General features: G+C 36.5%; 1 protein-coding gene across 1 annotated transcript in view; it reads right to left on the reverse strand.

Moving 5' to 3' along the window:
- The window catches only part of AFF3 (AF4/FMR2 family member 3), a 673,975-nt gene that overhangs the window by 229,317 nt on the left and 432,063 nt on the right, over positions 1 to 12,595 (reverse strand). Inside the window, exon 6 of the mRNA XM_044669302.1 lies at positions 6,199 to 6,285. Coding sequence (XP_044525237.1) covers positions 6,199 to 6,285 — 87 coding nt within the window. The remainder of the gene's footprint in view (positions 1 to 6,198; positions 6,286 to 12,595) is intronic.

Raw genomic sequence — 12,595 nt, forward strand, 5'->3', positions numbered from 1 at the left:
TCTCAACACATAGATATAATGGGGAAGTACTTGGAACTACTTACCTGACGTATTTAGTAGCACCTGGCATGCAGAAAATGCACTATTAAATTGACTTTCCTTGAGACTTTGAACAGCCCCCTCAATCTTAATGTACGTTTTATTTCATTGTTTATCTGCCTACGTGCACATGATACCCCTCTAATTTCTTCACTGATTCCAGCTCCCATATAGTTGCAATAGTGATAGCCTTTGAATCTTTAATGGCCTAATTAATAAATTGCAAGTCTCAAGCTGTCAGGATACTAATTAGTTGAGATACAGGTTAAAAGAAGTGCATTATGTGTGAAAATTAATGATGGTCATACTCTATTTGTAAGGGATGAATTAGCAGCACAGTCTACGAATTTCTTGGAAGGAAGGAGGCCATAGAGAAAATGTGACGTGTTACTACACTTTGGTAAAATCACATTTAGTTTTCTCTCTGAGCAAAAAGAGAGGGAGGTATGGAGAAATAGCATTAATGAAGTCCCCTCAGCAGTCTAGAAGATGCCTTGTTGAAATCTGATTTCCTTGTTTAAAATTAAAGGCCCCTTGTTCTACACCAGTATTATGGTCAGGAATTATACCTCAGGTATAATTCAGAACACATTAAAAAGCTAAGGAATGAGGTGGGCATTTGGGGAATACCAAGAGATGCTTTCTATTACAACTATCTCTGCCTTCGGTCTTTCTCACATAAGGTTGCCCTTCTCCTTGACAAGGCAAACTCTACTAAATACATAAGTGATTCCATTCCACCCTGTCTTCTCTAGTGGATTTCTCCCCTCTATCATCCTTATTCTCTCACTTATATTCAATTTCTTCTTGTCTACTGGCTGCATCCCACCAGTCTAAAAATGTGCCTCCCTCTCTGAACATCTCCAATTGATCCATCCATCCTCACTATCTATTGCCCAATATTTCTCCTTCTTTTTGTGACCAAATACCTTGAGAAACCTCTTTTCCAACAGGTGCCTCCACTTCCTTTTCTTTTATTCTCTTCTTAACTCTTGATATCTAGCCTCCAACCTCATTATTCAATGGAAACTGCTCATTCCAAAGTAATAGAGACCTCTTAATGGCCAAGTCTAGTGATCTTTCCTCAACACTCATCTTTCTTGACCTATTTTCAGCCTTTGCCGCTGTTGTTCACTCTTTTATCCTTGATACTCTCTTTTTTCTAGGTTTTTATTATACTCTTGGTATCACATTCTTTCTTCCTGGTTTACCTCCAATCTGTATGACTACTCAACCTTAATCTCCTTTGATTATTCTTCATCTATAGATTCGGGAAGACCTGAGTTCATATCTTGCCTCAGATTCTAACTAACTGTGTAAACTTTTGGCCAAGCCTGTTAATCTCAGTTTCCACATCTGTAAAAGAGGGATAATAGAACCTAACTCAGGGTTGTTGACCAGGATTGAAGATCAAATGAGATAATACAGATAAAATGCAAAAGCAAAGTCTTAAGTGCTTTATAAATAGCCAAGTACTATTTTTTGTATTGCATAGTGATATGGCGGTAGTCATTTTATTTGGCTGCGAAGACCCTATTTGCAATAATATGGACATAACCATCATAGTGGTATTATTTTCACAATGATAATGTAAATTGTTTACCATTTTCTCTTTATTTTTCTCTAGATTGTATTGAGTTTTGATAGCTGATTATCTATATTCATGCCTATAATAATGAGAAATAAATAGATAAGATGTATACCAAACTAACAATAGTGCTGGTAAATTTTACTTTAAAATTATATTTTGTGGATTTTCATCCCAAGTGGAAAACCATATCCAAAAGTACCTAAGGTATGTGCTACTTAGTTGCTCATTTTAATATATCTAAAGATCTGAAATTTCATTAGTATAACCTAGTCCTGTGGATATAGTTGTTCTTTTACTCTTTACTTTTTTCTCTTTAATTTTTTCTAGGTTATAGAAAGTTTTGACAGTTGAGCAGATTATCTGTGTTCATGGTTATAATAATGAGAAATAAGTAGATAAGATGTATATAAAATTACTTATTTTTCTTGTTAATTAATGAAAAACTTTAAAATTATATTTTGTGGATTTTTTTCCAATGCAGAAAGCCATATCCTAAAGTACACAAGATATATGTACTCAGTTGCGTATTTTTAACACATCTAAAGATTATGCTTTCATCTGTATGAGCTTGTCCTATGGAGATAGTTATTCCTTGATTCTTTATGGGATGACTCCCCCAAATGCTGATCCATCAATCCAACCTTGACGTGAGAGGCTTATTTGAACCTGACTGGGTTTATTTTTGGAGAACAGCTCATTATTGAGGCCATACCTGAAGTGTTTCCAACTGGGTAAGATCTTCTAAAGCAAGCACTGTCCTGGTCCAGTCCTATAAACTCCAGAATTCCCATGTAAAAGGCAGTGTGATGTTGTGGTATGGGATAGAGCAATAGATTCCCAAGATCTAGGTTCAATTCCTGCCTCCTATAATAGCTGTGTAATCCTGGACAAGGTATTACTTCTGTGAATCACAGTTTCTTCATTTGTTAAATGAGGATGTTGGCTTTGATCACCTTCAAAGTTTTTTTCTGCTCTTGAGCTACAATTACTATGACTTTAGTTATAATATAATATTGACACCAGGACATGTCTTTGTGACAATGGCTATAAAGGTTACATAATTTGAGGGCCCCAATTATTTTTTTCATGGATTTACTTGGTGGTGTAGGAATGGGTAGGCAACAAATAGAATGGAGAAAAATTATTTGTTGGTGTATTTTAATTTTTATTGTCAAGATGATCAGTTATACATGCTACTTCTCCTGCCTATCCCTGATGTCAATCCCCAGTGGCTACACAGTGGCTTTTTATGATGGGTGCCATCTACTCATGTAGCTCTGAGAATACTGATTGCTCATGGAAGCTGAGCCTGCTGATGTGAGATGTCCATATTCACTTTGAGCAGACAAATGCATGAGAGAAAGCAAAAGACTAAGGAGGATACCAAGAGTAAGTGGATATTACTGGGGCTACACACTACATGCTGAACAGCAGAAAAGAACATTAGGGGAATTCACAGGATCAATAATCTGAAACAGGACTAGGCAGGGCTATCAATAGAGGCAAGGCAGGGAATTAGACTGGCAGTTGATGGAATATTGACAGGTAGAGCCAACCCTAGGTGAGTATGAGGCTCATGACAAATCAAAATGGGTATCAGTCTTCTCTCTGTTCCCTAGATGCTCAATACAGATCATATTAGTCAAAAATAAATACTGGAGGCAGCTAAGTGGCTCAGTGGATAGAAAGCCAGACCAGGTGAAGGGAGATCTGAAGTTCATATCTAGCCTTTGACACCTCCTAGCTGCGTGATCCTGGGCAAGTCACTTAACCCCCATTACCCCCCTTCCCCTTATCATTCTTCTGCCTTAGAATGAATCCATAATATTGATTCTAAGAGGGAATATAAGGCTTAAAGTAATTTTTAAAATATACTAACTTCAATTTTGAAGGATAAAAGGAGATATCATAAAAGTTTGCCACACAGCCTTGATTATGTTTGTATTTTGTGTGTGTGTGTGTGAGTGCTATCTGTCTGTCTGTTAGGGGTTGGAGGGAAGTTGTTGGTAGGCAGCTAGCTTCAATCCTAGAGATCATGCTGTGATTCATCCCCCACCCTCCATCTTCCCATAACTAATTCAACACATTTCCTGCAGCAACCCAGGCTCCTTAAGAGCTTAGGGACCCAAATGTTCACCCTGATTCACTACACCCTAGGGACTGTTCTGTTGTCGGGACAATTTGTCCATCTGCCAACATTCCAGCCAATTCCTCAAGAAAGCAGGGGTGAAAGGCCAAGGTAGGAAGACAGCTTTAGATCTTCTGAGTGAATACCAATCAATTAAATGAATTTGGAAAAAACTCAATAAGAGTAAAGCCATTAACATAGTTGAATGAAATGTTTCATTTCAACATTTCAAATAAGATTCAATCTGTATGATCTATTTTTACTTGTCCCTGAAAGCTTCATTTGCCATCATATGGACAATAACTAGTCCTACTGCGTATAGTGGTGTTATTTGAATAATAACAATGTGAATTCTTTGCCTTTCTCTACTTAATTTTTTTAGGTTATATTATGTTTTGACAGATATCCTGGTTATCCGTGTTCAGTTATAATAAAGAGAAATAAGCATATAAGACACATATCAAATTACTTATGGTTCTAAATTCATGAAAAACTTCAGTTATATTTGGTGGATTTTTTCTGTACCTTTTCTTGGATAAAATAGAAATCTTTTTGAAAGTCACAAAAGCACCTTCAGCTGTTTTTTTAAGCTACTAATGAGGGGAGTTTGAAGGGGTGTGAGGGAGAAGGTAGAAACTCAAATAGATCCCTTCCTTCTTGGGCAGAGATAAAACCACCAAACAAAAGCCCCTAGTAAAGTCTTAAATCAGACTTAGAGTGTAAAAAACACTTGAAAAAGTCAAGCAAGATGTTAGAAAGCAAGGAGAAATTAATGCTACATATCTCTTCTTATAATAATCCAAAGAAGTGAGCTGGGCAAGGTCAATGAATCAGAAATATTAGAATTAAATCTCCACTGTGTCAAATCACTGGCTGGGTAACCTTGGTCAAGTCACAACTTCTCAGTGCTCCTGGGCAAATTTTTAAGACTATTGATGACAGATAACTGATGTGTATTAGTAAAGGAAATTTCCAGATACACATCAATTCTCTCTCTGTCTTTCTCCCCTTCTCCTCTCTTTCCCCCTCTTCCCTTCCCTTTCTCTTTCTTCCTCTCTTCTTTCTTTCCTTTCCTTTCCCTTTCTTTCTTTTTCTTTCACTCACTGACTCTCTGTCTCTCTCCCTCTCTTTTTCTTTCTCCTTTTCCCTCTTTCCCTTTTCCCCTCCCTCTATATTTCCCCACTAATCCCCTCTCTTCCTTCCTCACTTTCCCTACTTGACTTTAGGCCAGGTATTCCTAACCCCATACCTTTATGTCTATTATTTAATAGCTGCCTCATACGTATAACTATCTCAACAATGATATAGCTTTGGATATAGAATCAGAACTTCATTGGTTCTACTTTGGATTATACCAAATGCCAAACTACTTATTTTAAAGAAGACATTTATAGAATTGATTTTTTGGCTTTTAAAATCTTATTTTATTATCTGTTATATGTATGTACGCATTTATTGATCTATTTATCCATCTATTCATCCATTTATCTATTTCTCTCTGTCTCTCTGTCTGTCTCTCTGTCTCTCTGTCTCTGTCTCTCTCTCTGTCTCTCTATCTGTCTCTCTCTCTCTCTCTCTCTCTCTCTCTCTCTCTCTCTCTCTCTCTCCTTAATGGCTACACAGGTAGCATATTTTGGAGAAGAGAACATGACACCAAATTTTCCTAATTCTAAGGGCAGCCACTTATCTACTGTACAACAATGCCTTTTCCAGTTTTGTATGTCCCATACACATACCACAAGCACACACTAATGAAAATCCTAAGATTAGTGCAAAGTTCATGTAGAAAATATAAACAAAGAAATCAGAAGACAAAAATATATTAGATTTTCCTAGGAATCTGACTTTCTAAGCAATAGTCATATAAATATATGGCAGGGAGTTGATGGTACACTGATAGCGAGCTGAGCCTGGAGTTGGAGAGGACTGAGTTCAAATGTGGCCTCATATACTTAGCAGGTATGTGACCTTGGATAAATCAGTTAATCTTTCCCAGTCTTAGTTTCCTCATTTGTAATATGGGGGAAATAATAGCATCTACCTTAAAGGGTTGTTGAAGATTAAGCAAGATAATAATTGTAAAGTATTTTGCAAACCTTAAAGCACTTTATAAATGCTAGCTATTATTAACCATTATTTGAGATTAGTAATTAGTCATTATTTGAATAACTACTAATTATGCTGTTAGGTTTGATAATAATTACACTATGCATGATATTTTTGTATAGTACCAGCAAGTTCCACACAGTAATCAAAGCTTTAAGTCCACGTTTTACAACTTTGGCATGGATGAATATCTATTTGTGATATTATTTAAGGTGATATACTTCTACTTATAAAGATATAGCAAAAATATAGAGTAAGTCCATAAAAAAAAACCAAAACCATAGCACATAGGTGATATCAAAGCATACATCTTCTGAATTATGTAAAGTCTTACCTTATTTGGAAATGAAAACTTGCTTGCTTCTACTTTACCAGGAGTGTGGATAGCAGAAAGAGGTGGAGGCCAGGAATGGGTCATCTCCTGAGAAGGTAAAACAAAGCACAATACTGTTACCTGGGAAATATTGACCAGTCAAGAGTATAAAATAATTATGTAAACAATTTCCCTGTTGACTTGGGGGAAAAAAAGATTCTGTGTTTCCTTTGCTTCCTTTTAAAAACAAAATAACCTTCAGGGAAATAGATGGATAGAGATCCAGTCCTGGAGGGGAGACAGGAGGGCCTGGTTTCAAATGTGACATCAGACACTTCCTAGTTGTGTGACGCTGGGCAAGTCACTTAACCTCAGTTGCCTAGCCCTTATTGCTCTTCTACCTTGGAACAGGCACTTGTATTGATTCTAAGACAGAAGGTAAGGTTTTTAAAACAAAAACAAAATAGAGTAATCTTCCAAGTGTCTTTTCTGTGTCTTTTTCTTAAATTTCCTAATCCACTGACATGCCCCATTTAACCTAATAAACAACAACAATACCGACTCTTGGTCTGAAGCATATGCATGAAGAATATTCTTATTTTTATTAGAACTGAGATCCTTTCCTAGTCTCACTTGAATTAAGCGTTCGGGAGAAAAGGTAATATGGTGAGGAAAAGTTTTATGGCCTGCCCTATTGAGATTCTCAAAAACTATATTCCATTAATGCATACATGTTATGTCAAAGAATGTAAGGGGCAGTTTTCCAAGATTTAATTACTTTTGTTTTGTAAATATGCTGGAGTGATAGAGGAGATGCTTGGTTTTATGACGAGATGCCCACTTTAAGCCTCTCAGTTTATCAATATAAATGCCACAGGTAGAGAGGTAAGACAATCTCACTTGTGAGATTAGAAGGAAGCAGGAGATAATTTCATTTTTATACCATAGTACCTGAGTTTTAGTACAATAATGTAGAATATGCTTTTGGCTTAGAGGTACACAAGAGAGTTTACTAGGAAGACTCACTTCTAGATCTGAACATTCACAAAACCAACAGCTTGATCCCTTTTAATGTAGAAACAACCTTTTTACTTAGCCAAAGAGATGTCATTACCTCTCTGCTTGGGAGGAGGGGAGACGCGTGCTTCAAAATAGCAATTTTATTAAATACATGCTTTCTGCAAGGGAGCAGGATAGCTGACACAAAGGTAGAAGACAAGCACTTCATCCTCAGGAAGTTTACAACTATTTTCTTCTTATTTATTTATGCTTTTGTTTTAGAGTTTTCGCTTATATGATTATTCACTTATGAAAATGAACAATATAGAAATATGTCTTACATGATAATTCATGTATAACCCAGATTGAATTGCTTCCTAGTTCTGAGAATGAGGAGGGAAAGAAGGGAGGGAGACCATTTGCATCTTACAACTTTGGAAAATTTATGTGGAAATTTATTATTATATGTAATTTGTAAAAAAAATTTTTTTTAAGTTTATAACTAGTAGGAAGTAAGAAGCTTGTATAAGGAACTATAAAGCAGGCTAAAGCATAAGTAGAAGTCTAAGTTCTGATTAGTGTGAATAATGAATTCTTTGAAGTGGTTGCATATATTTAAATTCAATCTATTCAAATTTATAATTATATAAAATATGATCATTCAGTCCAGTCCAATGGAAATATGTAGTGTGAATCTGAATAATGTAACCACTTCAGGGGATTTATTCTTTGTACTAATTGGGACCTAATATATAGCAGAAGATAGTATTAGAGATTTAAGATGGGGTAGAGAAGTCACTTTTTGGGTAGGGAAGGCTTCATTGAAGAGATGGCTCTCATGCTGGACCTTGAAGATGTAGTAGATTTCACTACAATCACTAGGGGAAAGTATGACAAAAGGCAGGAAGGGAGGATGAAATTCAATGGAAATGATAAGTAGTCCAGAATGGATTTGGAGAGTAATGTGAAATAAGGTTAGAAAAGTAAATTTGAGGTAGATTATGGACGACCTTTCATGCCATCAGTAGGCAATGAAGAACTACTAAAGGCTTTGGAAAAAGGGAAATTCATTAGTAAGATTACCCTGGTGGCAGTGAGAAGGATATATTGGAGGCATGGAGGTCAATTAGGAGGCAATTAAAATAGATGAGGCAATTTGGTAAGGACATAAACTAGGATGGTCAGAATGAGAATGGAAAAAAAGAAGGGAGGGACCTGGATCAAAGAGATATTGCTGGGGGCAGCAAGGTGGCTCAGTGTATTGAAAGCCAGGTCTAGAGAAAGGAGGTCCTGGGTTCAAATCTAGCCTCAGTCACTTCTTATCTGTGTGACTCTACACAAGTCACTTACCTTCATTGCCCAGTCCTTATTGTTTTTCTGTCTTAGAACAGATATACAGTATTGATTCTAAGATGGAAATTAGGAGAGAGAGAGAAAGAGAGAGAGAGAGAGAGAGAGAGAGAGAGAGAGAGAGAGAGAGAGAGTGTGGGTGGGGAGATATTGTACTACATACTATATAGATATTGACATAATTTTAGCAGTTGATTGTATGTGAAGGAAGGAGAAAGGAAAATGGTCAAAAATGACTATATGTTTAAGCCTGGGTGACTGGAGTCACAAATTCAGAGCTGAAGTTGGAACTAGAGATAGAGATTTAGGAATCATCTCTATAGAGGTGATAGTTAAAACTACAGAAATAGGTGAGATCAGTGAAAGATAGAGAGAAGGTGGCTTAAAAAGAGGTGGGTTTCAATTGATCAGGACTAACAGAGGACTACTACTTTTTAAAGCATAATTGCTAATATTTCAGAGAGAAAAAAATCAGATATATTTAATTGTACAGAAGAAATGTTGTTTTATGACTTTAAAATAAAGTACCATAATGATTATTCATCATTTTTAATATAGTTTCGCCTAAATATGAGTATAAATTAACATTATTTATTACTGAATATTTCTATTAAACAAAAGAACCATGATCTAGATTGGTGGTTCCCAAACTTTTTTGGCCTACCGTCCCCTTTCCAGAAAAAATATTACTTAGTGCCCCCTGTCACATACTATCACTGCCCCCTTACAGTTATTCACCGCCCCCAAATGCACCTGTGGCCATCACAGCCCCACCCTTGGATCACTGTAGCATCCACCAGGGGGAGGTGGTGCCCATTTTGGGAATCACTTATCTAAATAGTTCATAATCTTTTAGAGCTGGAAGAAATACTAGAAATTACTTAGTTCCAAACTGTCATTTTATAAATGAGGAAATTGAAGCCCCAGTTCACAGTTTGAAGTGTTAGCAGCAGGTTTGAGATTTAAAATGAGATCCTCTGTATTCCTGGACAACAGAAGTTTTTTTCTGAGTCCTCAATATCTATATATTCCTTCCATAGGTGTTTTTATTTAACATTTTCCCATTTATATTTATTCATGATATTGATCTATAGTTTTCATTGTCTACTGCACCTCTCCCTGGTTTGTGTGTATCAGTATCATCTGTCTCATAAAAAGACTTTAGTAAGTTGCTCCTTTTAATAATTTTGCAAGTAATTTATAAAATAGATTTTATCTGCTCTTTAAATGTTTGATAGAATTTATTTGTAAATCAATTTGGACCATGATTCTCCCTAGACCCCCAAATGACCCTTTTCATTTATGTTTTCTTCAATTTCTCTTCTGCTATGACTCATTAGATTGTTTTTGAGAAGAGGTAGTATCCCCAAATTCAGTAACCTGTGGCTAACAGTGATGAACCTCTCTATATTTTTCTTGGCTGGTTCTAAGCCAAAAAGCACCCAGAGTCTGGCCCCAGGCTCAGACTCAAAACCTTTGCAACTTGGTCCACCAGCGCTTATATTCCACTAGTCAGAGCTTATATTTCACTGATATGGCATTGAGAATCCCTAACAAGCTCTATGCCAGGTCAAGACATCAAAGTGGAACTTAAGTGTGGCCATATCAGTATAAAAACATGACCTCCTCCATGTAATTATCTGTCAAAGTTTCTTTTTATTCTTCCCTTTTCTATACTATTCTTTTTACTTCTTAAACTGTTTTCATTTCTCCATACACTTCTTTCCCACCTTAGCTTTTCAATTCTTCCTCACTAAAAACCAACCATTCAATTGTTTATTCTGTTATCAATGTTTGGCTTCATCTTCACAGTGCATGTGGCTAACCCAAACTGATAGGCACAACATGATTTATATGGCTTATTTAGATATCAAATCATCTGTACATATGCATATATTATAGAGGGATATATACCTACTGCAAGTGTCAAAAAGAGGATTTGAAAAATTGATGTAGAAAAATTCATAGGGGTAGATAGGTGACTCAGTGAATCGAGAGCCAGGCCTGGAGATGGGAGGTCCTGGGTTCAAATCTGACCTCAGGCACTTCCTAACTGGGTGACCCTGTGCAATCACTTAACCCCAATTGCCTAGCCCTTACCACTCTTCTTCTTTGGAATAGTTAGTATAGATTTTAAGAGGAAGGATTTAAAAAAATGGAAAAAGAAGAAAATTTGGTAGAGGTGGGATACTGGAAAGAGGATTAGAGTTGAAGCTAGAGAGACTTGAGTTTGAATCCTGATCTCCTGTGAACTACATGACATGGCCACTTAGCCTCTTTTAGTTCTTGTTTTTTGTCATCTGTAAAATAGAAACAAGAGCACCAAACTAACAAGGTTGTTGTGAGGATCAAATGAGAAAAATATATAAAATGCTTTGCAAAACAGAAAGCACAATAGTGTATAGATATGAGCTGTTATCAATCTTCTATGTTGCTCCTCTCCAATTTGTGAATTATATTTAGTATAAATTATTAGCAATGACTTCTTCTCTATCTCCAAGTGCCTAGAATGGGCACATTTAGCTACTGCTATATGGGTACATATACCTGTTGCTGGTGTGAAAAAGAGGATATGAAAAATTGGCAAAGAAAAGTTGGTAGGAGCAGCTAGGTGGCTCAGTGGATAGAGAGCCAGGCCTGGAAGTAGACTGGAGGCAAAGAAGGCTGCACTTAGTTCTGGGTCACCTTAAAAGGGGAAAAATTCCCAAACATGTTAAGAACTCTGCTTTAATTAATACCTATTGACCACAGACAATATCAAGTTAAAAGATATTTAATAGATCAGCAGTTTATTATGGCAGTGATTAAAATGTAAAACAGTAGGCAAAGCAAGGGTTAGGGAATTTTTAAAGAGACAATAACACCTAAATGTCAATGCAATATAGCTCACTAGCTCTGGCTCCATTTTATAAGATTAAGTGCTTCCATGTGGCTCTTTCAGTTAATGAGGGAATACCTGGAGGAATAGCCTTGCTTGTTGTGTGGCTGCTTAAACATTCAAGTCAAAGAGAATGCCCAAGAAAATAAGAATTAACAATGTGGTGTATTTTAATATATGTCTGCTTGTAATGAAGGTACAACAGCTATGTGGATTGATTGTCCATTAGATTAACTTTTCCTGCAGGGGTTGTATGGGAGAATTAAGTGCACGTAGGCTGCACACTGACCCAAAACAGAATGGTTCTTAAAGAGATTGTCGGGATTCTTTACTGTGATTTTTATTAAGTTTAGGGTGAGGGAGAGTGTCAATTATTTTTCCATGGGAAAACATCTGAAATGATAACTGGAGGTTCATGGATTTTGGAGCTAGAAGGAGCCTTAGAGATTACCAAGTCCAAACTCTTTAATTTAGAGATAAAGAGGATGAGACTCTAGAATGGTTATAATGAGAGTCATTTGGAAAATATGTTTTGCTCTGTTAGGACTTCAGTACTTTAAGGATTCTGTCGTATGTTTTATTACTTCAGGATCTTCAATTTCATTGACAAGGATATACTTCCTTTCTCAAATGCCAGTTTTGTTCTCCTATTACTAGGGCCTAAATGTTGTGGCCTACAAAATCTTATCATCTGGAAGTCAACCCTCTCTGCTTATGACCTTCCCTGATAATGGCAAGACAATGTCTGCCATCTTCAAGTTTAAAGTTAGAGCCTATTTGAAGCCTTTCCAGCTTGGTAAGATCTGACTGATCTTGAATTCTCTTGATATAGAACCTGAGAAGCCAAGACCACCACCATGCCAGAATGATGAATTAAGAGTAGGACTTTAGTAGAGACTGGTATGTAAGTACTTGACATATGTCTAACTTTTTCATCATGCCTTCAATCTAAAGGAAAGCTAAGTTAGTGCTTTCAAGATCTATCAGACCAGAAAAAGTATTGGCTCACAAAATTTCACTTCTTTGCTGTCACTCCTCTATCCCCATGGTCATTAACCATCTCCTCTATCAATGGGCAAAAAAGATATGCATGCAAATAAAATTTTTAGTCAGTGACTTAAAAACCTAGTCACCTCCCATCCTATTCTACAAATTCTCCTGTCCCCTCTCCTACCTACCTGACTTCCCTCC

Source organism: Gracilinanus agilis, chromosome 3 (assembly GCF_016433145.1).
Source record: "Gracilinanus agilis isolate LMUSP501 chromosome 3, AgileGrace, whole genome shotgun sequence".
Taxonomy (NCBI): Eukaryota; Metazoa; Chordata; class Mammalia; order Didelphimorphia; family Didelphidae; genus Gracilinanus; species Gracilinanus agilis.